Consider the following 26,934-nt stretch of genomic DNA (forward strand, 5'->3'; position numbering starts at 1 on the left):
TTTCATTGGCCACTAGATCTTTTCACTGAATCAAAGGCTCCTCGAGCACAGGTTTGTGCCTTAACAGAGCAGGCACTCCTGGGAAGTTTGCTATTTAACAGCAGGTGTTTGGTGTATGCTGTTTGTCCTTTCACCTTCTGGTGGACATTTGTGGGTTTCCATTTTGGGCTGTCAGGGACAATACTGCTATGAACATTCTTGTCCAAGTTTTTAGGAGGACATATGCTTTCACTTTTCTTGGGTGAACTCTGGGAATAGAATTGCTGGGTCATTTGTTGGTTTAAGGAATATAAGCCAATATGCCCAGTAGACGTTGGTAAAATGTATGTACAGAAGAAATAAGTGAATCAATATTCGATCATTTTAGAATGAATGAATTTGACAAATATTTGTAGCACCCTTATCATGCACCAGGCACTGGAAATAGACTAGGAAACAAGACAAAGATCCCTGTGCTTATAGATCTTTAACTTGAGGAGGAGAGCAGACATGAAAAGATTTAGAACACATTTACTGTGCTAAGGAGAAAGCAGAGAAAGGAGACAGGGAATATGAGGGAAAGAGATTGACATTTTTAAGAGTGTGACCACCCTTCTTGAAAGGCTGATGCTTGAAAAACACATAAAAGAAATGAGCGGACTGGGTGGCTGTCTAGCAGAAGAAAAATTAAACGAGCAAGAGTTGTATGAAACTTTTAATGGGAGAATGAACACGACAGCAGGAGCACGTCGGTGCTGCCGAGATCAGCAGGATCCCAGTACCTCCCGGCCCGCCTGTACTCTCTTTGCCCATGAGGAGGCGCTCCCGAGCTCACCCTGCAATCGCCTTCGCCCTCGGCCCGTGCGTGGGCACGCGCAGAAACCGCTAGGCGGCGTCGGTTCTCCTTCCCACGCGCGGACGCCGGCGTGGGCGGACGAGGCCGGGGTGCCCGCGCGTGCGCACAGCCGAGGCTGGGCGATCCCGGGGCGGGGTGGAGCGGAGCGGGGCGGGGCAGAGCGGGGAGGGGGCTTGAGGTGATACGCGAGCCGAAGCGGTAGCTCGGCGGAGAGAGGAAACCGAAAGTGGGCGGCGGCCGCGGCTGTGGCCCTGGCGGAGACGGCGGCGGGAGCTGGGTCCACAGGCGCGGGGACCAGCCGTGGGCCCCCGGAACGAGGTGAGCGCAGGTCCTACCGCTGAGGGCGCGACAGGTGCCGGGCGAAGTCGGACAAGGTTTGGGGACGACGCGGCGCACCTGTGTCTCCGGCGGGACAGTGGCCCGGGAGACGCTCGAACGGGCCTCTTCCCCGTAGCCGCAGGGGATGCCGCGGTCCCGACCCCCGGAAACGGGCCGGGCGCCGGGGGAGTTGGAGTTCCAGAGCGTAGTGTTTTAGATCTGGTGGGACTCCCCTGGCCACTCGGGGCCGGGCTGTGCGTTCCCCCGGGAGTCGGACAGAGCCTCCTGCCGCCTGGGCAACTAAGCGGCGGGGGAAATGCCGCAGCGGGGGTGTGGACAGGGGCGGGAGGGGCTGACCAGGAAGTGGTTCCCGGCACCGGCGGGACCGGCCACTGCCCTCAGCCCGGAACCCGGGCTGTCCGAGCCTCAGGCTGTGTGAACTCCCTTATTTTACACCCGGAGCTTTAAGTTCTAGAAGGGCACGGGCTTTTCTTTACGGTCCAGCCCTTGCAGGCCGCTCAAGGTAATGCAGGGCGCAGACACCATCCATTCGATCAAACAAATCGTGAGCACCGGCTGGGCTCAGAGTTCCAGGCTCGGAAGGAAATACGAATCCATGAATGAGTTGTGTCTTCACTTCCACCAAGATCCAGCAAGGTCAGGTTCGCAGCCTCAACTTAATGGGAGAAGGTTTGGAGCCCACACAACTTTTCTGCTCTGATCCACTTGAGGGGTGTAATACTTTTTCGTTAATATCCCAGGGTATCACTCCAAAATAATTTCAGTGATTTGAGCAGGAAAGGGAAATACCTATATTACGCGCGCAAAAAAAAAAAAAAAAATTGTCCTGGCTCAAAAGTATTCTGAAAACTGCCCTACAAAGCAAAACAAAACAAAATTAAGGAAAACAACAAACCACCCATCTAGGTCATCCATGCCCCTCGCCCAATCGTACAAGTAGAAAAATTGCAGAAGTGTTCCTTCTAGTGATAAGCAATGGCTTAATGACAGACAGTGAAACCTTGACCCAAGTCCCTAACTTATCCCGATCTGCCTTGATGTGTATCGGTGCTGCCTACTGCAATTAGCATAGGGTTAGCAGACCTTGGAATCTGAGCTTCTCTTACTGTGATCTTGAACAGTTACAGACTTGCTTTGAACCTGGTTTTCTATTTATCAAATGGAAATATTTAGCTTAATTTTTGTGAAATAACTACTGTAAATCCTTTGAATGATAGTCAGGAAATGTTAATTCCCACCAAACTTCCCATAAATTACATAATTGGATTTCAGTGTCTTGGAAGCAGTGACACATCCTTAAATTCTCTATGTAATATCCAGTGGCACATGGTAGAGATTTTTGCAGTTCCACTCCACTGACATTCACTGAGCATCAGTTACGTGCAAATTACTGTGCCGGGCCCAGGGAATTGCTCCTGAGACCAGCTGGATTAGAACCCACATCTCCTGTGCCCAGTATAGGGCCTTTTGGTGGCACACAGCCTCCCTCTTGGCTAAACACAGTGAGACTGTGAGGCAGAGGTGGGTGGTGCTTTCAGATTGCAGTCCCTGTAGATTGGAAATGAAATGTAATCTCTGCTAATGCCCTTTTAAGTGTACTGGTTGAGTGTGGCTGAATGAACTATTGTATTTTGTACCAAGAGATTTCAACTTCTGGAAGGACCTCTCTTTAAGTTCTCTGTGCAGCGTAATCTAGTTGGAGACAATATGAATGAGAAGGAAAAAGACTTTCTAATCCAACACTAAGTGACTACTCCCTGTTGGATCAAGTGCCATTTTCAGGGACTGAGAGTTGACATAGAGAGAGTGCTCTGCTTCTGGGCGCTTTTAGGATCAGCAGATAAATGCAGGAACGACAGACATGCCTTGGTATGTGGAATGAAACCTAATTCGTGTTTCTTTATGTAAAACCTATGAGCTCCGCCCTCTGCTCCCACTTTGTGCTTTGAAAAGCTTTTTTTTTTAAGATTTTATTTATTTATTTTTAGAGAGGGAAGGGAGGGAGAGAGAGAGAGAGAGAGAGAGAGAGAGAGAGAGAGAGAGAGAGAGAGACATCAGTATGTGGTTGCTGGGGGTTATGGCCTGCAACCCAAGCATGTACCCTGGCTGGGAATCGAACCTGCGACACTTTGGTTCGCAGCCCGTGCTCAATCCACTGAGCTACTCCAGCCAGGGCTGAAAAGCTTCTTTTAAAAAAAATTTTCCCATCGGGCCAATTTTTAAAGAAAGTTTTGTCTTTCAAACAACCTATTTAAAAGTAATTTATTTTGTCATTTTAGCTGAAAATGTGTACATGTGCCAATTGGAGCTTCTGATCAGTACAAGTTACCCAGTGGGACCCCAGAGTGAATGCGGTGTGTTAGCTATGCAGCTTTGTCAGGAGGAGACAAACCCGTGGTTCCCGTACCCCCCTTCAGAACTCCAAGGGCTCCAGGGAGAGTCGAGAGCCATAGATCTTGCCCACCTTCCTCATCTCCTGTGGGAGAAAAAGAGATATGAAGTGACTTGCACGCAGGGTCACATATACTTAGTAGCATAAATAGGGTTAAGACCCACACTCCTAAATAAGCTAGTTTGTCATCTCTAGTATGTAGATTTATGGAAAGACCTTGCTTATATATTTTTAGTATGAACTTAGTAATGCATGCATAATTTGCAGTTTGAAGTGACAGCAATAAAAAAGAAAACTGCTTCCTGAAGATACTCTATGGAAGTATTGTACCTCACCATTTGAGCCGTTAATTACTATATTTCCTTTTAAAAAAGAGTTGGTAAATAAGTAATTCAGGTGGTAATAAATAGACTGTAATTGGAAAGAAAAGGTACCATGTCAAACTGTTGCAAGATGAGGAGTCGTGTGGAAGGGTTTTAGGCAAAAGTCTTCCCTCTTAGGCCAAGTGTATTGTTTGTAAGATGAGGGGTTTGGGATGATGTCTAAAGTCTTTTCAGTATAGACATTCTGGACTATAGAGGCCTGGCCTGATGCTAAAATAGTGTCTTCAAGGATAAGGGCGTCCAGTTGCCAAAAGTATATGTCCTGAGGAGATACTAAGAACTGAGTGGCTGATTAAAGAGAGATTACTCGGTGATTTCAGTTTACCCTAATAATTCTTCAGATTTATTTTGAGGATTTAGTGCCACTCTACAACTCAAATTTATGACATGAAAAATGCAGTGAGGAGGATGAGCCAGGCAGTACAATTGGAAATGGTTGAGAAAAGAGAACCTTGGAGAAGAGAAAGCATAGGGGAGAGGCAGACCAGCTTGGCTAAAGGCCTTTGGGCACCAGCAGCCATGAGAAAGCCCTAGCAACACCAGGAAGCAGACAAAATGCAAATGACTGAGCCAGGGAGGATCCGTCAGCAGTGAAGGCCTGTGTCTAGAGGACTCCAAAACCAGGTTCTTCAGAGCAAGACTTTTTCTCAGGACCATTTTTAGGTGTATTAAAGAAAAAAAAAAGCTGTAAATTTCCAAAATACGGTTTTGAGAATTAGTTTAAACTCTTGAAATTGCTTAAATCTTGCTTTTCTCAGTTTGGCATTACTTTCCCCTACTTCTTGCCCCACTTCCTGTACATATTAGCAGTTTGGGGTACTCACAGTTAAAATGAAAGAATAAACCGTGTCAATTGCCACCATTGAAATTTTGCAACAATTGGCAGTTCTTTTGGATTTGGGTGCCACATCCTTCTGTCAGAATGTGGAGGGTCCCTGTTGCAGCCACTTTAAGGGTTTGGCATACTCCGGGGTTGCTGTCAGTGTCCTTTAAGTGCCAGATTTACGTTTAGAAACCTACTTTACATTTGGAGCAGCTGTCCAAAAAGAACCCTAGGTTTGGGAGCCAGAAGACCTGGGTTCTTGTGCTTCTGGCCATAAAAATACGTGACACCTGGAATATTTACCCTGGGCCTCAGTTTTCCCAGTTAACTGAAGAGTTTGGAGGAGATGGCGTGAGGGTGCCCCCTAGAATTCCGTGTGTCTCTCAGCTCCCCTTGCTGAGGTCAGGCCGCCATCTGCGCTGCATTCCTCAGCCAGGCAGGGTCTGAGGACCTTGTGGGCTTGTACTCTGGCAGGGACTCTCTGCTGAGAGACCACTCGCTAAAGCAGTAGGTGACTTTTTGTCTACTATTTAGGTGAGAAGTCTTGGAGGAGAAAGCCACTCGGAGGAATGGCTTTCTTACCAAGCTTACCAGTTCATAAGTATGTGAATGAGGGAAGAAAGAAAATCTGGGAAAATTCTGGTATTTCAAATTTAATGCCACACTGAAAATTTCTCCAATATACCAATGCTTATTACACTCTTACCCCTTTAATACATATATTCACAGGTAGTTTCCCACCCACACCATGTTTTTAATTAAGTAGCTACTGGATGTCAGGTATTGTGGTAAGCACATATAACTCTACTTTTGACTCTTGTCATTCAGAAAGAGAGGCAAGGAAAGGAGGAGGAAAAAGAGAGAAAGGAAGTGAAAGTCAAGTGCAATTATGTTGTGATCTGTTGTGGTCATTTTCTTCCTCCTCGTCTGTGGTCTTTGCTAACTGACCTTGGTCAGTTTTTGAAATCAGAAATACTCTGGGTAAATAATTCTCATGGCCCACTTCCGCTTTACTCTGTTGTTTAGGATTCTGATTCAGTTGAAACAGCTCTCTTAAGCCCCTTCATTATCTAAGGAAACCCTTAAGAATTTTAGCCTGAGAACCTGTAGTCTAAAACAGAGACGGTCAGCCTTATTTCTCCCAACCCAGTCTAACCTGTGGTCCACTAGGGCTTACATAATATTCTCAAAATAAAAGTAATTTGAATTCTCTTAAGCTCTAAATGTATGCATCACAATACTTGTAGAGAATAGAAAAAAGGGAGAAGGGATTTGAAAGATCATATTGGCAACTTAAAAAATTTGGGAAGCCACTTTAGAAAAACTTCAAACAGTTATTTGGAGGGATGCCTAAAGGTTTGCCATTGAGACACTGAGAGTTGACATTCCCATGATAAGCTTCCTTTTTGTTTCTAATGGGTGACGTCCAAGATGGTAAACTTGATTTTTGTAGTTACAGAAAGTATCCTTATATGCTTCACCTTTTGTAAAAGTTCTCCAGTGTCATCGCCATCTTCAGGAAGTCTCAAAATATGCCATGATAACCACGGAATTAACAAAACTTAGAGCATCAAAGCAATATAGTAGACTGGGAAATGATAATGATTTTTTAAGCTTTAGTTGTACCTTTCTTTTTGTCCAAAGCCTAAAGTGGTATTGTTGAGTAGGAATTGCAGACCAAACTGGAAGAAATTGACAAGCACAAGAACAAAACGTACATCTGAACACAACATACAATCACTTAGCACTCCAGGTTTTACTGAGCTTTCCTGCTTCTCACCAGCTTCGAGATCCTCAGTCGTACAGTCTAAGAGACTAGCCTTCCCTCCAGAAAGTTGTTTTGCAAATAGAGAATTCTAGTATCCCATGAAAATAGCATATACTTTAAAAGGCGGGGATGGAGGGGGAAGTGGAGGGATACCTAATTCATGTGGAGCCAAGCATTGCTTCCCAGTCTTCTCAAGTATAAGGTTCTTTTTGTTGTTACCTTTGTAAAATTTGGGAAACCTCACACACTAGCGGCTGTACTTCCAGTGTCTATTAGTTGATAAACTACATTGCTATTCAAAGCTGTTGTGAATTCAGTATCAACTTGAGTGTGTGAATCCCAATGGTATCTGCGCACTGTTTGAAAAGCAGGGACGCATGTGCGACAGCAGTGTTCCAGCAGTGCTCACTGCCACCGGGATGTGTGGGCTCCTTGCAGCGACACTGTGGCCCTGAGCTGGGCCTGCTTATGAGAACACTGGCCCAGAGAAGAAAGGCCCAGAAATAAGCTCCCTGGGGCTTCCCAACCACAGCTTGGTGGCACAGTTGGCTGTCTCAGTCGGGTTATAAATGTCACTAAAATGTGGAAATAATTTAAAAATAAAGATTATTCCTTTAATAGTTCACATTTTAGTGAGTAGGAGAGAAGAGCAGTGCTGTTAGGTAGATGGAGAGTTTCTCATTCATTCGTTCACTGTTCATTGAGCTGTTCTTGTAGGCTGGGCACTAGGGATTCAGCAGCAACCAAAACCTTACAGACCCTGCTTTCACAGAGCTTACATTCCAGTTGAGGAGACAGGTGGTGAAATTCAATCGAGATGAGTGTTTGGTGGTGGTGGTAAGTGCTAAGAAGTAAATGAAGGCAGGAAAGGGGAGTAGGGAGTCCTGAGCAGCTGGCATAACTGTTGGCATTTAGAAAAGAGTGGCCAGGGAAGGCCTTACTGAGAAGGTGCCATTTGAGCAAATACCTGAAGGAGGAATTGAGGTCAAAGGAGTAGGGTGGGCACAGATCGTGTGGGACCCTTTTGGACGCTGTGAAAACTTGAGCCTTTTGTCCGAGTGAGCCAGGAAGTGCTTAGAGAGTTTTGAGCAGAGGAATGATGTGATGTGATGAGATTTAAAAGGATCGCTGTAGCTGTGATAGGGAGAATAGATCCTCGGAGGTGAAGTGGTAGCAGAGAGACCAGCTGGAGGCAGTTGCCCCGATCCAGGCGGGAGATGCTGTTGGCTTGGGGTAGACTAGGGCGATCTCAAAGAGGTGGTGGGCTATGGGGGAATTGTGGACACCAGTGAGTCTGTCCACCTTCTTGTATCACTTGGTGGTGGCAGCGGTGGTGATGATAGGAGTAGGGACGTGAGAACCACCAATGCTGAACCCCTTCATCATTCAGGTAAGGACACCAAGGCCCAGGAGAAGGGATTTGTCCCCGCAAAACAGGTGCTCTTTTCACTGTGACATTAACTTAGGGACACCAGCAAGAGGCAGCATGGCACAACCGTCTGTAGTTCCCTGTCCCTCCCCCAAACAAAGTCGGAATCAAAGAAATATTAAACTTCTTTGGGTTTTAGCTATGGATTGTAACTATGCTAATATGTACGTTAAAGACAGTGAAACTAGGGAGTGTGTGTATGCCATGAGCCTGTCTCGGGTCAGGTTGGGAAGTGTAATTTATGGGAAAACATCCATCAGCTGCCAGTGAAAGAAGATAAGCAAACATGTGGTTAGAGAGAATGGGGAAGTGAGATACAAGGATGAGCACTCCTGTGCCACACAAATGAGCGCTGGTTTTTTATTTATTTCATTTTATTATCAGTTGCTCACAGCAAATACATATGTTGTATCCACAAAATATACCAGAGTGTTGGGACAGAAGGATGGGCTAATCAGGATACAGGCTGAAAGACTTCTACTGTATCTTGATAGAGTCTAGGTCCCAAAGGAAGAAGCCTCCTTTAAAAAGGGTGGGATTAAGGAGCAAGCACTGGGCAAAGCTTTCCAGCTTTTACTATACCGTGTGGCAGTCGGGCAGGCTGCGTGGGCGGGCGTTTGGGCCTCCCCCTTAACAAGTTTGCACTTAACAACTCCGAGCTTGTTAAGTGCTCTATTCAGGAGATCCCTACTGGCAAATGTTTCAGAGCAGAAATAAGGAAGATAGAGGGGCCATTTCAGAGAAAGTGACCTAGAATTGTTCTCCCAAGGATGGAAGTAGAAGGTTTCATCTAAGGCAGCTCGTAAGACAAGCCTCTGATTAGCCTCTAAGACGGGATTAGACCTGCCCTTTCAGACCAGCCTCATTTTGTTGGGAATTTTTACATTCACATTCATGTGGGATTTTGCTCTGTGCTTTTGTTGTAGTATCTGTCTGGTTTTAGTCTCAGCATAATGCTGGCCTCATAAAATGAGTTCAGGAGTGCTCCCTTCCCCTGTATTTTGTGGAAGAATTTGTGTGGAAGTGGTATCACTTCTTCCTTAAGTGTCAGGTATAATTTGCCAATAAAGCAGTCTTGGCTTTGAGTTCTCCTTGAGTGAAGGTTTGTAACTACAAATTCAGTTTCTCTAACAGGTGTAACATAGTATATTCTATGACATTAAGGTTATCTTCTTAGGTAAGCTTTGGAATTTGCCTTTCAATGAATTTGTCTATTTTATCTAAATTTCCAAGTGTAATGGCATAAATTGTTCATAATATTTTCTTTTAAATGTCTGTAGGACTGTTTTGTCTTCCTAATGAATTGGTGGCCCCCTTTTCAATCCTATTTTTGGTAATTTGTGTTTGCTATTTTTTTCTTGATTAACCTGCCTAGAAGTTTATCAATTTTATTGGTATGTTAAAAACACTACTTTTGCTTTCATTTTTTTCTCTACTTTTTTTTCTATTTCATTACAGATCTGTCTCCTCATTTCAGTATTTATTTTGCCTTATCTTTATTACTTCCTTCCTCCTACTCACTTTTGTTATACTTTACTCTGTTTTGTTCTCCAGGTTGTCGATTAGATCACTGATTCGGGACCTTTCTTTTCTAACACAACTGTATAATGCTGTAAATTTCCTTCTAAATGCTGCTTTAACTGCAACCAGTAAATTTTTATATATTGTTTTCTTTTTTTTAGGATTTTATTTATTTATTTTTAGAGCGGGAAGGGAGGGAGAAAGAGAGAGAGAGAGAAACATCAGTGTGTGGTTGCTGGGGGCTGTGGCCAGCAACCCAGGTATGTGGCCTGACTGGGAATCGAACCTGTGACACTTGGGTTCTCAGCCCACGCTCAATCCACTGAGCTGTGCCAGCCAGGGCTTATATATTGTGTTTTCATTTATTTAAAAATATTTTCTAATTTGGGGGAAGCCTTCCTCTTTGATCGTTGGTTATTTAGAAGTATGTCATTAAATTTACCAGTACATGTATTAATGTCATTGATACCTAACTTAATTTTGTTCTGGTCATAGTATATTCTTTGTGTAATTCCAGTTATTCTAAATTGGTCAAGGATTATTTCAAGTTTCAGAATATATTCCAGCGTGGTGAATGTACTGAGTGCTCTTGAAAAGAATGTGTGTTCTGTTGTTGGAGTGGAATATTCTGTAAATATCAATTAGATTAGTTCAGTTGATAGTGTTGTTCAGCTCTTCTATGTCCTTACTGATTTTTTTGTTTACTGGGTCTACTAACTGAGAAAGGAGTTTTGAAGTCTGCAGTCATAACTGTGAATCTGTGTATTCTTGCAGCTCTCTTGGTTGTGCTCTGTGTGTCCTGAAGCTCTGACTGTAGGTGCAGTCTCACTTAGGATTGTTGTGTCTTCCTGATTAATTAATTCCTGACTTACTGTGTAATGTCTCTCTTTGCCCCGGCAATATTCCTTGTTCTGATATGAATCTAGCCATGTGTTAGCATGTCATGTCTTTTTTTTTTCACTTTTAACCTATTTATTTGTATTTAAAATAGGCTTCCTTTAGATAGTATTTGATAAGTCTTGCCTTTATATCCACTCTGCCAATCTGTAACTTTTTATTACAATATTTTGGTCATTTACATATAATGTGATTATTGGTAAGATTGGTTTTAAGTCTGGCATTTTGCTAGCTGTTTTCTATTTGCCCTGTCCTTTGTAGTTATTATTATTTTCCTTTTGCTCTCATCTTTATTACTTCCTTCAGTTTCTTTACTTCTGCCCGCTTTTTAATTGAATTTTTATTGTTTTATTTTTACTACTGGATTATTAATTATACCTCTTTAAAAATTTTTAGTGGTTGCTCTAGCATTTACAATTTATGTCTTTATCACATTCTACTTTCAAATAATATTATACTACTATATATACAGTGTAAGAACCTTCCAGTAGCATGCTTCCAGTTCCTCCCTCATTCTTTGTGCTATTGTTGTTGTACATTTTACTCATACATAATTATGTACCCCACATGAGGGAATTTTTTTTTGGTGGTAGAAATGTCTGTATCTTGATTGTGGTAATGATTGCAAGAGTGTGTATATTTTTTAAAACTCAAGACATGTCAGATGTCCAGCCAAGATGGAGGTGTAGATAGATACACTGTTCCTCTTCACCCAACCAACAACAAATTTAAAAATAAAAAATAACCAGAACTGCAAGAAAATTGAACTGTATGGAAGTCCAACAACCAAGGAGTTAAAGAAGAAACATTCATCCAAACCAGTAGGAGGGGCAGAGACAGGCAGCCAGGTAGAGAGGACTCATAGCAAGATGGAGGCTGGCAGAGCAGGCAGTCCCACATTCAGGTGCAGTTAAACCAGGAGGAACAACTAGGGGGCGAGACAGACCAAACAACCCAGGGTTCCAGTGCAGGGAAACCTCGGCTGTAAACATCTGTGGGGGTTGAGGTGGCAGGAGAACCTCTCAGTCTCACAGGAGAGTTGGTTGGAGAGACCCACAGGGTCCTAGAAAGTACACAAAATCACCCACCTGGGAATCAGCACCAGAAGGGCCCAATTTGCTTGTGGGTACTGGAGGAAGTGACAAAGCCAGCTGAGAGCTGAGCAAGCAGCATTGTTCCCTCTTGGACCCTTCCTTGGCATACATCCCCACAATGCAGTGACATGGATAGCCCCACTCTGTTGATTACCTAAGGCTCTGCCCCTTACTACATAACAGGACCACCAAGACAAAGAAATAGGGCCCAAGGGAAAGAACAGATCAAAGCTCCAGAAAAAATAAAACTAAGCAATGAAGAGATAGCCAACCTATCAGATGCAGAGTTCAAAACACTGGTAATCAGGATGCTTACAGAAATGGTACAGTATGGTCACAAATTAGAGGAAAAAGTGAAGGAAAATACAAGTTGTCCATGGCTTATTCTTTCTCCTTCCTTTAGTGAAGGGCTAAGTTCACTTTTCCTGGTAGCTTGAATGTCATTCTCCAAATCTGTCTTCATTCTGTGTACCATTGGTCTAAAGAAAGTTTGAATGGTTAATTTTGAAATGTGATTGTTACTGATCAATGAAAATTCCTAGCCAAGGTCCTCATGGATTTCCTAGGTACCAAAATTCAGTAGTCACTTTCCTTTTTTTCTCTCCCATGCCTGCTGTGTATGACAGTTTTGAACATGCCATTCTTGGTTCTTTCTTCTTTTTGTTCATGTGATATTGTGACTCTGCTTTTTCTACTTCTTGTTCTCTGGTCCCCTTTTCTCAGCCTTTTATAAATAATTCTTCTTCTGCCCATTCCTTAAATGACAGTGTTCCAGAAAGGTCCATCCTTGACTTTGTTTTTGACTTTCTTGTCACCAAATACCACGTACATGCTGAAGGCCAGCAGTCTGTAACCAGCTCAGACCTCTGGCTTATGTCCCTAGTAAGTATACCTCTGTGGCCGCCCTGTGAGCATCCCAAACTCCCACGTCCAGAATTAATTCACTCTCTTCCTTTATTGCAGACCTGCCTCCGCCTCACCGCAGTGTGGGTCATTACTGTCCACCATACTTTTAAGACAGGAACTTGGAACCTCCCTCATTATCCCAACCAGTTAATCAGTTCCTGTTACTTCTTCATTACTTCTCAAATTGATTTTTCTTTGTTGATTCCTAGGGCCCTGTTTTCAGGTCCTCCACATTTCTAAGTGTTCTTGCAAGTCATTCATTCATCTGTCTCCTTCTAATGTATCTTCTCCACTAGTGAATAGTGATGATCCTAAAATGCAGAGCTCACCATTTTATCCCCCTATTTAAAATCCCCCTAAGGCCCCACATTACTTTCGGCAAAAATGCAAGCATATTAGTGTAATATGATAGTGTCTTCTGGGTCTGCCTCTTCTCACGCCTTCCATCCCTATCTTTCAGTCCTTCGCTTGGAGTCTTTGTTCAGCCATGTCCAGCCATTTAACTACCTGGAACTCTCAGAACCTGCCATGTCCTTCTTTCTCACCACTGTGCCTTTTGCACTTTCTGTTCCCTCTACTTGGGGCTGATACCTCTCCCCATGTCTGCCTCCCCTCCACACACACACACACACACCCTTTTCCTCCTTGCCTGGTTGATTCTCTCTTGTTCTTTAGGTTTTCTTTTGAGTCTGTCCTCTTCTGGGAAACATTCCCTGATATCTTCCTCCCACAGGCTAGTCTTTGAGCCTTTCCAACTTCCTCTGCATTCTCATAATATTCTGTGCTTTTCTCTACCCTAGCAGTTCCTGCCCTGTGTTGTAACAGCACAGAAAGTATCCAGTAACAATCTATGGAATAATCTAGTGTACATTCTGAAAATCAACTTGAATTCACAAGCTAATGAATCATCTCACAGTAATCTTCTACTGTGCTCTTGTAGGTGAAGATGCTGGAAGCTGATCTGGTTTCAAAAATGCTACGAGCTGTTCTACAGTCTCATAAGAATGGAATAGCATTGCCTCGGCTCCAAGGAGAGTACAAATCCTTGACTGGAGACTGGATCCCCTTCAAGCAGTTAGGTTACCCTACACTAGAAGCCTATCTGAGAAGTGTGCCAACAGTTGTCAGGATAGAGACCAGTAGATCTGGTGAGGTAAGGAGGTAACCGTGTGCGTCAGAAAAGTCAACCAGTTCTTCATTGCGTGTCTGGCACTTGCAGTCTCATGACTGTGATAGAAGTCAAAGCAAAGAGTGGTTTGGGATTGGTAGCGAGAGAGAGCGCAACATGCGAGCACAGCCCGGATTCTGATTCCTTTGGTTAACGCCTCAGATTCTTTCTGTTGTAAAAATAAGATTCTAACCACATTAAGAAATTTTAAAATTGAGGTTTATGCAGTTTCAACATCCAAATGAAATAACTTTACTGGAGACCTTAACTGCCAAACATCACACCCATCCATTATAAGCCTGCTACAGCTGTTTTCCTCAGGTTGCCGGTGACCTCCTGATCACCAAGCTAACAGACACTCCTAAATTCTCACACTCGACCTCACTCTCCTGATCGGGAGAGTGGTCAAAGGGGAGGTTCACCTAATCTGTAATAATTATTGTGAGGAGCAGGTATAAATTAATTAAATACTGTATTATTAAAACAACTTTCTTCAGCATCCCTCATTCTTCCAGAGAGAGTGAAACCACTTAAGCCGTGCTTTCTGCTTGGCCTCTTATGATACGTCCAGAGTACTGCTTGACACAGTGTTTTCCACTTAGTCCCTTTGTGTCTTTCTCCTTCATAAGTTTCTTGAGGATGAGAGATTGTTTTTCATACCTAATAGCTGGGGCTTAATAAATGTGTTGAATGTACAAATGATGAAATGTCTGAATGAATTAATTAATAATGCTTCATACATTTACTAAGCTATAACTTACTCTTTATTTCCCTATTTTGGACATTTTTAATGTTTCCAGGTCTTGACTATTAGAATAGCCCCTAGTGAATGTATTTGGACATGTAACTTTTCTTCTTTCAAATTATATTCTTGTAACATATTTTTAGGAACAGAAATACTGGCCCAAAGAGTAGGAGCCTGTTCTGGCTTGTTTTTGCTCTCCTGTTCTTGATTTCAGCTTAGAATGAAAGACTTACCTAGCAGATGGGACTTTAGAAATGATCTAGTCCTAGTAGTCTAGGTACTTTTTTAAAATATTTTTTTCAAATATCCTATATGTCACACCAATTTTTTCCAAAAAGGTATAAAGCTGAGCTGCTGTGTTTTAAGCAGGGGTAGAGGGTGCTGGCCGTCCATTTGCCCAGCCTGACCTTCACACCCTTGCCACTGTGAGGCCCCTGAGGCACCTCCATGGAGTCCTAGGGCTCCATTGGCCAGTTTGAAAGCCCCAGATGGAAACCCAGTTTCACAGCTGCAAATCCTGAGATTAGGGAGGTGAACTGATTTGCCCTAAGTCACCCAGCTCCTCTGTGTGGTGGCAAGACCAGGACTGAGTGGTCTTTGCGGGGTAATGCAACACAGCAGCTACGAGTACCTACTTTGGATTCAGAGAGCTGGCCTAGCTGTGTGACTTGGGAGAGTTGCTAACTTCCCTGAGTCTCTGTTCCTCATTATTTAAAATGGAACAAAATGTATCTCACAGATTATGTGAGGTAAACGTGCAGATCACAGGTTTCTTCTGGCTGATTTGTTAATCCCATAGTACCTAGCACATTGTAGATGCTTAATAAGTACCAGGTTAAGGAATAAATGAAATTTTCAATTTAAGCAAAGAAAATTATTCCATGTACTTGGTTTCTCTGTAGAGAATATAGTTTTGCTCTAACATTAGCAAGGAGAGAGAGACGTGAATATTTGCATACAGCTTGGTTTGGGACATGAAAACTCTCTGAGATCCACTTTTAAAAACTGGCCTCTGGGCACTAGTTTGTCTGAGCAACGTTTCTCCTCTCACTTTGCCTCTCATGAACAGATCACCTGTTATGCTGTGGCCTGCTCAGAAACGGCGAGAATCGCTCAGCTAGTGGCTCGTCAGAGGAGTTCTAAAAGGAAAACTGAGCGGCAAGTTAATTGTCAGATGAGAGTAAAGAAAACCATGCCATTTTTTCTGGAAGGTAAGGTCTTCTCATGCGCTAAAAAAATTTAAGCCTATGTATGCATACACTGACATGTGGAATTAATGGAAATATTGCTTGTATTCATGACAAACACTTATAGTTGTTAACATTCATATGTCAAGGGTGAAATCCTGAAGCCAGAACTTCCATTTGAAATTAAGTGAGCATGGTGAGCCTGACTTACTAAATGAGATAATTACTCAGTGCGAAATAACTGAGAGGAGATTTTAATTAAGCTAATGGCAAAATCTGGCTTTATTCTTTTAAGTTCTTTGAGGGAAAGCCTCATCCAGAGTGTTGGATAAACCAAGAACTGTGATTTAATGTCTTATTTTACCAAAGCATTTCTTTTAGTATAAACCCTCTATTTAAAAAACAAACAAACATGAATTATATAGTATACAAAGGTGTTAAATAGGCCACTCAACCTGGGTTTACTGAACTTATAGTCAGTCCTAAAACTGAATTCTAAGAAATAGTTCAGTGGTAATAGGGAAGAATAGATGCCTAAATGCCCCAGCAAGCATTTTAGGTGAGTCAGAATGGCAATGGAGGCCTTTATTTTGAAGAGGAGACTTGAACCCAGACTTCAAGTGCTGGGAAGAGTTTAAATTGATGGAGAAGAGGTGGGAGCACCCAGATATGGTGGAGTGCGCTGCATTCGTAAGAGCATGAGGAGGCTGCCACTGAAATGTTAGTTGGTAAGTAGGGGGAAAGTAGCTGGCTAGTCTAGAAGATGAAACCACATTTCAAAGAACCTCATCGCTAATTACTCACCAATCTAGACCTCCTCCACTGACCAAGCTTCACATGTCCACTTCCTCACGTTCTCACACACTGCTCGGGGAGTGGAGGCCTGCTCTGCACAGAGCGGGAGAGAGCATCTGCTCAGGGGAGTGGCATGATGAAGCTGGGGTTTGGGAAAGCTGATTCATTCCATTCTTTTTATCTGTCTCCACAGGAAAACCAAAAGCAACTCTCAGACAACCAGGATTTTCTTCAGATTTTTCTATCAGCAAAAAGCCTAATCCACCACTGTCAAGAGACAGAGGAAACTCTCTTGGAATTAAGTATGATGTTGAAATGCCGCCTTACACATTGCATGCAAACATTGGAAGTGAAGTGTTCAAAGACGTTCCAGTGCAGAGGCCTGTGACCATGCCTGTCAGCAACAGGTATTTGCACTGTGACTGAAAGGAGAGGGCCAGTGGACCTAGGGCAGTCAGTGTTAAAATGTATGTTCAGGGCAAGGAAGTACTTTCTGTTTTGTCTGACATAAGTTCACATGTAGAAAAATGCATCATTGCTAGTAAGTCCACTTTTCCTGGCTGCATGAATGTCATTCTCTGCATATCTCCATTCTCTATTTTCTCCTCATCTTTGGTATTCTCTCCTTGTGAAATTCACTTTAAAGGCTCTCAAAAATTGTCCCAAGATGCTATTTCAGCATAACTTACAACTTTTTCTAAAGCCCTTTCTTGTGATTAATTTTGGAATCTGGATTATGGGGCCTGGGGAGCGTGCTCCACACCATGACCTGGTATCTCCTGCCTCTCACCTAGTGGCACTAGGTGGCCCACGTAAGAGCCTTCCACCCCTGCAGGTAGCACCAGCAGTGACGTTGTGGGGCCCCAACAGCAGCCTAAACAGTGGACCCAAGTTGGTGCTCTTTAAACTGCAATCTAGCTTCTGCCCCTCCCACGTAGCAGCACCAGGCCCGGGGAAGGGCATTCTGCTCCCATGGGCAGCACTTGCAGAGATCAAGCAGAAGCCCCAGCAGCAACAGGTGAATGTATCACACCAGAATATTACTGTAAGGGCCCTGAAAACTAAACTGTCAGTGGAACCACAGCCTGCAAAAGTGGGCTAGGAGCTATGTGCTAAACCTAAACAAGGTAAATGCTTGCTAAAATAGGACATTTAAATAGGATCCATAGGCTCCAAACATATTTCCTAATGTCCAGTGTACAAAAAACAAACAAAACCACTCATTATACTAAGAATGAGCAAAATGACTACTTAAATAAGAATAGATAATCAACAGACACCAACACCAGGATGCATCTGATGTTAGAATTATTAGATAAGGATTTTAAGGCAGCTGTCATAAAAACGGTTCCATGAGCGATGGCAAGTATTTTTGAAAAAATGGGAAATTCACCAGAGAAATAGAACATAGAAAAAAGAACCAGATGGAAACTATAGTATTGAAGAATACAACACTAAAATTTAAAAAAAAATGCACTGGATGAGCTCAGTAACAGAATGAATATGGCGGAGGAAAGAATCAGTAAACTTGAAGATAGAACAAGAGAAATTAGCAAATGAAACAGCAGAGTAAACAGATGTCAAAAAATCAAACCAAAACAAAACAAAATAATAGCTAGCAAATCCTGAGGGGCCTACAGGGGAAAAACTAGCAGAGTCCTTGGGGACTTACGGGAAAAATAAGAAAGATCTTATGTTTTTATTGTCAGAGTTTCAGAAGGAAAAGAGGGAGTGAGGCTCAAATGAGTATTTGAAGGCACAATGGCCGAAAACATCTGAAATTTGGCTAAGGACGTAAACCTGCAGATTTAAGAAGCTTAGAGAATTACAAATAGGATGAATCTAAAGACAGTCACACCAAGACACCTCATAATTAAACTTCTGAAAACTAAAGACAAAGAAAAAAACTTGAGAACAGCCAGAGAAATGGCAGGTCACCTGTAGGGGAATACCAGTTAATGACAGTGGATTCCTCATCCACAACCATGGAGGAGAAAATGGCATTGTTTCTAGTGCTGAAGGAAAAAAAACCCTCAACCACAAATTCTATATGATTGCATTCACTCCTACAACATTCACTCCTGCTTGCATGTGCCAAGCACTGGGCACAGGGAACACAGGTAATTAAGACATTTGGAGTCTAGTGAGGGAGACAGACATGAACACAAACTAGTTCTGTCTCTGCATGTGGCTTATTTCTTTGTCCTCATATTTGGAAAAATTTTGCCCTATATATATCCAATGTAATTCATATAAAATTATTTTGGTGAGTGTATAAGGTGGGAAATCTATGTTTATTTTTTTCTAAGTACTTGTTCATCCCTTCTCTGGTTTGAAATGCCACTTTCATCACACGCTAAGGTATAATGTAAGTGGAGTGTTTCTAAGCTCTCTACAATTTTACCTATCTGTCCAATTATTCTAAGTATTGGAATTTTAGAATGCATTTCAGTATCTGTTGATGCAAGTCCTTTAGTTTTTAGTTACACTCTAAAATAGTCTCTATGCTCAACTGTTTATTCTTTGCATTTTTTTTAACTTTGTATTGCTTGTTCCTTAAAGGTGATTAATTGGAACTCTGACTTCCAAGTTCTTTTATAGTCCTTGTTTAAATTTAGCTTTTAATACCTTTTCTTTGGGTGAATATGAAACATGAAAACTTAATCAGGTATATTGTTATTTCATGTCATTTTGAAATATTTTATGACTTGTTTTCCTGTTCCATGCCACAGAGACTCTAATGAAAAGTGGAGTGTTTAAAACTTGGTGTTGACTTTATTATTTGAATTTTAATTTACTTTTTTAATTATACTTCAGGTTTAGTCCAAAAGCGTCCTTCCCACCTCCTTTTCAGATGCACCTCTCAAGGACCTGCACTAAGGAAATGAGTGGTATGTTTCTAAACATTGGCTTCGTCGTGCATTTTGGCTTCTAGAGCCTCTGAGCCCCCGGAAAACTCTCTGGGGTGGCTTTTGACCTCTGCTCTCACTTTCTTCTATTTGGAATGTATCTGTCCTCCCTCGTTCCTAGTTTCTTTAAGTTAGGCATTGACGTGATCTAAAGAGGAAATAATACCTTCATGATACCATTAATATTCCGACTTGAGACATTCCTCACGCCAGACCTATTCTGTTTCTATTCCATGGGTCCCCTGCAGAGGTACTCGGGTCTGTTGTCACCCTCTCACTCATTAAGGGTAAGATTGAAAGTATATAAATGTGGGACCTGAACTCATAAAATCATTTCAGATGCTCTGGGCATTTAAGTATGAATATAAATGATTCCTTGGGTTATAAAATCCCAAAGGGGGCTATAAAGGAAACAGAGACAAAATATAAAGTCAAAGAATCTGAAGATTAGAAATACACCCACTCATCATCTGGTCTCCTCCAAGCAAGGTACAAATCCCCTACCTGTAGCCCCACCTGAGGGACAGACACAGTGTTTCCAGAATTACTACTTGTGTTCATGTCATTTAAATGTGCTTGTAAAGGATTTGCTGCTTTAAGTGTGATTCTTACTGAGTTGAAATCATTTTTTTCCCTTAAGAACACATCTACAGTATTTCTTATATAAGTTAATTGAGCAATACAATTTTTGTTTATGTCAATTACTTTAACATATGCATTTTCTGGAACGTGACTACTCAGTATAGTTGTATACCCTTTAGAGGTTGTAAATCATTTTAAATTAGAATAAACTTTTTCTGCAGAACCAAAGGGACCTATTCAGGAGGATTGCAATTCACATGGCAGCTGATATGTGTCTCTTGTTTTCTTAACCCGAGGAATCATTTATATTCATATGTACATGTTAGTGGTCATTTCACACAGTTTAGGTTCCCAGCTTTTAAATGATGGTGTATCTGACTGAAACTATTTAATGAATTTAAATTTTGTATTTATGAATTTTAAATCTTACCCTCTAATGAGTGAGAGGGTGATAAGAGACACGCGTATCCTGTGTGCACACTTACACACAGCCCCTCCCGCCAGCCCAGGTCACTTTATTGATTTAACAAAAGGCACTGGAGCTCTGGTCACTCTGTAGGGCCGCAGAGCAGGTGCACTTGCAAACACTCCAGCTGTTCGTCAGCTGCTGACGCTCTCGCTTTCAGTGCGGTCTGACCAGTTCTGACAAACTCATATTTTTTTCTGGCATTTTTATATCATTATTTGGGAAGAACTTATTAAATAAATTAGTTCTGCCTTTAATAAGCATCTTAGATGGGCATCCTGGGCCCTTTTGTTCACAGAGCCAAAGTAAGTGTCAGCAAAGTGAGGCCTCGCCCTGAGGGGGGCGATGTAGCCCTCCAGCCTCAAGGAGCGGCTCGCCCTTCAGCCTTCTGGCCTCCTTAGAGTCCAGGGTCCTCACACCAGCCTGCGGGTCTATACCAGGCAGCTTAAATTAAATTAAATTACAGTTGTTGAATCCCAGCAGAAATCCTTTGTGATTAAGATATGAATGTATTTTACTTGTAGTTGGTAATTTTAAAAAATGCTCTGTATTCCAATGAAATTTAAAAGAGATTTGGAATGAACTTCATAGTTCTTAAAATACCAGAACTGCCAACTATTGTGAACACTCAAATTTCTTTGTCTTAGGGTGTTGACTCAGGCACTCTAAATTTTAAATAAAAAGTAAATGAGTAAGGGCCAGTCAACACCTTATAAATATTCACTTATGAAAGATAAATACTATGAATTGGGTAAATAAAAACAAATCATTAATAGTTATCAGTGGGCTTCAAACCTTTTATTTATAAACTGTGGCTGGGGTGATTATTGTAAGTGGATCATTTTTTAGCTGTATTGCTAAATTATTTTTCTCATTAATAAAGGGGAAAATTGAGCACATCTTAAAACCTGGATAATTTATTTTTTTAAAGATTTTTTTAAAAAGATTTTATTTATTTATTTTTAGAGAGGGAAGGGAGGGAGAAAGAGAGAGAGAGAGAAACATCAATGTGCGGTTGCTGGGGGCCATGGCCTGCAACCCAGGCATGTGCCCTGACTGGGAATCAAACCTGTGATGCTTTGGTTCTCAGCCCACGATCAATCCACTGAGCTACGCCAGCCAGGGAAACCTGGATAATTTATTTTTTTAATAAAATTGTTAATCTTATTATTAAGGTATTATTATCCTTATGCCTTGTGGAATATAGCTTTAAATTCAGCATTGCATATAAACCATTATTGTCTAAAATTTAACCTTTCTTAGTTGCAGTTAGAAAATGATTGGTTAAATAATGTTGCATTATTCTTTTGAAGCAAGATTATTCTGATGTTTAAATTAAATGAAGTACCCTGAAAACTAAAGGGGCTGGGTTCCCTCTGCGGGCCACCGTTGACCCTGCTGATCGTTCCGTGGCTAAAACTCGGAGTGAGTTTGTCACGGTCCTGCTTTGCCTAGTACCGCTCCCTCTAAATTCCTTGACCCCCACTGGCCTGAAGTCTAACGAAGCCTAAAAACACAATTATTAGGTAATGGGGATAACCTGAATTAAGCATTTTGGTTAATTCTATCTTTTTTTTAATTTAAAGATAATTTAAATCAGACTGTTGAAAAACCAAATGTCATGCCTCCTGCCTCTTACACTTACAAAATGGATGAGGTTCAAAACCGCATAAAGGAGATGCTAACCAAGCATAACAATGGCATTTGGATGTCTAAGCTTCCACATTTTTACAAGGAGTTATACAAAGAAGAACTCAACCAAGGAATCTTACAGCAGTGTGAGCACTGGCCTCATATTTGCACGGTACGTTTCTCCTCATTCCTCCCTCCTGGTGCCTCCTCCGCTTTCAGACTTGGGTTATGAGTCATATCACCTTTTGTCCAGGTGAGAGAATGTCTTTTTGATGTGAAAACTTCAGCCAAAACGAGTGGTTTCCTACTAAATATCCAGGGCTGAAACAACTGACTTTTTTTTTGGGGGGGGTTGCTTTTTTCAGCACTCAAATTCATCTTTGTTGCACACTAATTTTCTGTGCCAGGGCGAGGGTAGAACGTAGAGGGGAACTGTAGTTCACCTTGTACCCCCTGTGTCTCTCAGCTTTGAGTAGGGCTGCGCGGATGCGGTCAGGCCAGGCATTGGGCACGGGCATCTGTGTCCAGGATGCTGAGAACTGCCATCTTACTGACGTCTACTGATGTTTTTCAAAACTCTTTTAGCCTCTTAATATTGTTTTACCAGTTTACTGGTAAACAGTTGCACTTTGGTCATTTTTCCATAGTTTTAAACAGTGACACCATGGTTGTTTTCCTGTGTTCTGATGTCTTCCTTCTTACCTTGCTGGAAAGCAGAAACACTGACAGAATGGCCAGACTGATGCCACTATAACCAAGGTCAGACAGCCTCAAACACAGCACTGAAAATTGAGGACAAGAAGAGAGATGCTTGGTAATGTGTCTAAGTGTAACTGAAGAAGAAATTCAAGTGCATGCCGTGTATTTCTTTCTTTAAAAAACAAAAAACTGCTTCCCCCAGTTACATAAAATATCCTATATTGAAGAGACTGAAAAATAAAGTTATACAAAAGAAAGAATTATCCATTGTCCTATCACCCAAAGATAACCACTTGTAGGGATTTCCATTTGAATAACCGAATGGGCAGCATTCGCTTCAGGGACCAAATAGCAGTCCTGAAATGTTACCTTCATGGAAGTTCTAATCAGCTATGTGCTGTAAGACACTTCGCAAGGATGCCGGATGCCCTTTGTATGCAAGCAGAAAGATGCTTTGAATGTGCTGTTCTTAACCTTTCAGAGCTCTCTGACAACAAAATGTGGACTGAGAGTTGTGAAAGCTAAAGAGAATATCACGTCATATTAACACTGATGCTCCAGTTCCACAGTGTTCTTAGGCAGCTGTGAGACAAGTGGAAATTATGTAGACTCTGACTTGGAGAGGCAGAGCCCGAGATACTGGAATCTGAGGGCTCCGTTGGGTTCTAGGAGAAGGGCAGCAGCACCCGTTGGTGTTGGCTTTCTAAGGAAGTGGAAATAAGCGGCATTGCTGTTTCCTCAGTCTTAAAGGCACAGAAACAATCTATGTAGCCATGCAAGCAGGAACAGGGGTAGGAAGGAGACCAAGGGCTTGAAAGTGTAGTCACGATATCTAATTGGAGTCCAGTTTCTATCCTGATTTTTTCACCAATAAAAAGAAATATGCAATGAAAACAATGCAGTAGTTTTTTAATTTAATTTCAGGGACCATGTGGATAGGAGAAAGATAGAAGGGCATGCTGGCAAAATGAGAATACAGAAGTTGAGGAGTACTATGAGGTGGCCGTTCTGGAACTTGAAATAGAGCAAACACCCAAAGGGCCCTAGAGTGCAGTGAGAGAGTTTGGCCTTTGGAGTTAGATTTTTGCCTCGCCATTCCTTAGCTGCATTACTTTCAGCATGCAAATCCTCCTCTCAGGGCCTCACTCTGCTCGAAAATGTGACTCCTTCTCCCCGTCTCATAGGGTTGTTAGAATTGAATGAGACCAAGTATAAAAAGCAGCTTCCAGTAAAGTATCAGAAACATAACGGTTATTTAGGAAAAGACAGTTATTTTCTGAGGTAGCCCTGCTTGAATTAAAGCAGTTTAAAACCCACTGGTAAAGCAGAGACATGCCCAGCAAGCTCTACAAAGAAAACAGAAAAAACCTGAAGTGAGGAAGGACAAAAGTTTACATTGAAAAAAAGAAAAAGAAAAAGAAGCAGTGAATGAAGTCAAAGGAATTGAAACTCCAAGGTGAGGTGAGTTTCTGCCGTCTTAGAGGAAGAGATCTCATCCCTGCCCACTGCCCACCAAAGGTCACGAGAGCATGCCACCCAGAGACCTTCCTAGCCAAGAATGCACAGCAAAAGCCATGGCTGGCAGTCAAGATCATCCCCTAAAGCTCTATCCACACTGAAGCAGGAGAAGACTCCATGGTTTTCCTGAAGGAACCTGTGAACCAGGGCCTACCCATGGGCCATGCTGAAGGAAAATAACTTTCGGTTTACCTTAATACAAGCAGTTGCACGTAGCACCAGTGAAAAGTCCTTACTAGGCAAAGGGTTGGGAATGAAAGAGTATGAGTGTATATATAGAAATATAGAGAGTGTATAAAACTACTCATCTAAGGTGGTAGAGGAAGTTTTTCTGGGTAGATGGTTTGTAAACAGGAGTTACTCTCTACAAGGAACCTTTACCTTTGACTAAATTTCCATGGAATATGCTGTGAATAGTTATACTCTCTTAAACAAAAACAGCTAAACAATTGTAACCCCTTGTGACTAGCTAGGGCTTAGTATCACTAGCATCAGTAAGCTGCTGCAGAGAGGCTGCACTGTCTCGGTTTGTATGGGGTGGTGACCGTGAAAAGTGGAACTTAGAACTTAATTTAGAGCTTGAACACAAAGACCCCAGCCCAATGTAAATGCAGCTGTGGCTCCATAGACTCATATGGCTGCTTTTGGGAAACTTTCTGTTTTAATTGATCAATACCAATTCTGTCTTGGAATCCCAAAGAAAATTCCAATTTTATAAGAAACAGGCTGAAGTGAACTTCAGCCAGGCTGCAGAGTTAGCAGGTCAGCCTTCATAGACTCAAAGGAATTTGACTTCAAGAACTTTATGTTTACAGCACGGGTAAATTTTAAAGGAAAAAGTTAAGACCTCTCAGAATTAAGGAGAAAAAAGTTCTAGGTGTATAGGAGGAAGACTGCTATTCGTGTGACCATTCAGGGTCCTGAAGCAGTTGACGTTTTAAGTCCTTCAGTCTCACATCTATCAAATCTAATCTGTCTACTCCAAACTTACAGAAACTCAGAGGTATGAGAAGTATCTCATTGAAGTTGTGATTCCCAGTGAGGCAGACATCAAGCTAAATGTAATGAACTTGTGGGAGTAGAAAGCCTAAGGCATATTTGATACCAGAACCTTCTGATGGTCACCTAAGGAGATGGCTTGACCTCCATGCTGTAGGGAGCTCATCTTTGATGTTCTCTGCCGGTGTCTCCTGTTGGGAGGCGGAGGGGAAGTTCCACAGGCAAGTAAACTGACCCACTGAAATTGAGCAGAGGTCGATAGGCAAAGAAGAAGGAAGGTTTTCAGATGGGCCCAGAAGGCTCAGCTGGCTTCAGGTGCGGAGGACTGCCATGTCTCAATCTAAACCTCCGCTGATTACGATTTTATACCACAAGTGGATACCTCACAGAGAACTCTTTTATTTTTAATTTGCTCTCTCAAACCTTCTCTGGATACTCAGTCTGTGTTCTTGTATCTTATTAAGTGTCTTAAAGCACAGTTAAGATTGGCATTTTAACATCCCAGATTTTAAAATATGAGTCTCTAGAGAGATGGATTAACCATTGAAAGCAAAATGAGGAATTTTAATATTTGTGTCCCTAAAGCTTAAAGTTAGGGACACAAGCTGTGACTGTTATTAACATGGCATCCAGAGTGTCACAGGGTGTTGGCAAGAGTCACCAAGGGTGACGGGGAATGCCTGCAGATGCTACACACAGAGTGGCTTCCTGGGCGGTAGGTAATTACCTCTGCTTTCATTGGTGCTTTAGGTTTTTCAGGCAAGGAGTTTTCTTCAGTCCTCAAAAAAAATTTTTTTTAATATTTATTTATTTTCAGAGGGGAATGGGAGGAGAAAGAGAGAGAGAAACATCAATGTATGGTTACCTCTTGCATGCCCCCTGTTAGGGACCTTGCCTGCAACCCAGACATGTGCCCTGACTGGGAATCGAACCAGCAACCCTTTGGTTGCAGGCTGGTGCTCAGTCCACTAAGCCACACCAGCCAGGGCCACTCCTCAAAATTTCAGCAGCACACATTGGCAGAAGAATATAAGGAGGAAAACCTATTGTTTTATACTTATATAAATATTCATCCTCGTGTATTATCTAGAATATACATTTAGACTAAAAGAATATATATTTAGACTATCTTAAATTAACTCTGTTTTTTGACTTAGTAAATCTCTTCTCCAGTAACAAGACAATACCTGCTTTACATATACATATTTATGTTCTCTCTTCCTCATCATTTTATTTTAAAAATGGAGTAAATGTTCTTTACTATCAAGCTACCCACCCAGCATAGCTTAATATTGTATTCTTCCTAGGGAAGAGAGGACTTCTTGCAAGTTTGTCTTATTGCCTTCGTGGTCTGGAATACTCTCCTCGGGGCCTAAACTGCAGCCAGGGAGTAGTGGGCCGAGAGCTACGGTGCTGTCACCGCAGTCTGGCCGCGCCGCTGGCCTCTGCTGTTGCAGGGCACAGCAAGTGAGGGACAGACGAGCATGGCTGCGTCCCAAAACCTTCGCACACACTGAATTCCATATGATTTTCACATCGCAAAGGAATTCTTTTGAATTGTTTCAACCATTTAAAATTCTTAGCTCATGAGTTTTGCAAAAACAAGTGATGAGCTGCATTGGGCTGGAGCCTTTAGGTTGTGACCCCTGGCCCAGTAGGAGAAAAGCTTAGAACCTGGAAAAACGGCGCCATACGTTGGTTTCTCTTCTCCTTTTATGTAGATTCGCCATCATGCTGTACCTCTCAGGAATGTTGTACAGATAAAAGTAGAGACTGGATGACATACAAATGCCAGGCATTTTTAACTCCTGTTTATTGGAGGGGCAACACTTTCAATTGGGGTGCTT

General features: G+C 42.1%; 1 protein-coding gene across 2 annotated transcripts in view; it reads left to right on the plus strand.

Moving 5' to 3' along the window:
* The first annotated feature begins 1,002 nt into the window (after positions 1 to 1,002).
* TDRD7 (tudor domain containing 7) overlaps positions 1,003 to 26,934 on the plus strand; it is a 61,638-nt gene continuing 35,706 nt past the window's right edge. The window contains exons 1-6 of one of the 2 annotated variants that reach the window (XM_045840828.1): positions 1,003 to 1,153; positions 13,328 to 13,540; positions 15,370 to 15,511; positions 16,476 to 16,689; positions 19,100 to 19,173; positions 21,826 to 22,043. In XM_045840828.1, coding sequence (XP_045696784.1) covers positions 13,334 to 13,540; positions 15,370 to 15,511; positions 16,476 to 16,689; positions 19,100 to 19,173; positions 21,826 to 22,043 — 855 coding nt within the window. In that variant the 5' untranslated portion in view covers positions 1,003 to 1,153; positions 13,328 to 13,333. The remainder of the gene's footprint in view (positions 1,154 to 13,327; positions 13,541 to 15,369; positions 15,512 to 16,475; positions 16,690 to 19,099; positions 19,174 to 21,825; positions 22,044 to 26,934) is intronic. The other variant, XM_045840829.1, reaches the window with a different exon arrangement.

This window comes from Phyllostomus hastatus, unplaced genomic scaffold, assembly GCF_019186645.2.
Source record: "Phyllostomus hastatus isolate PE091 unplaced genomic scaffold, TTU_PhHast_1.1 phas_contig_34, whole genome shotgun sequence".
In the NCBI taxonomy this organism is placed as follows: domain Eukaryota; kingdom Metazoa; phylum Chordata; class Mammalia; order Chiroptera; family Phyllostomidae; genus Phyllostomus; species Phyllostomus hastatus.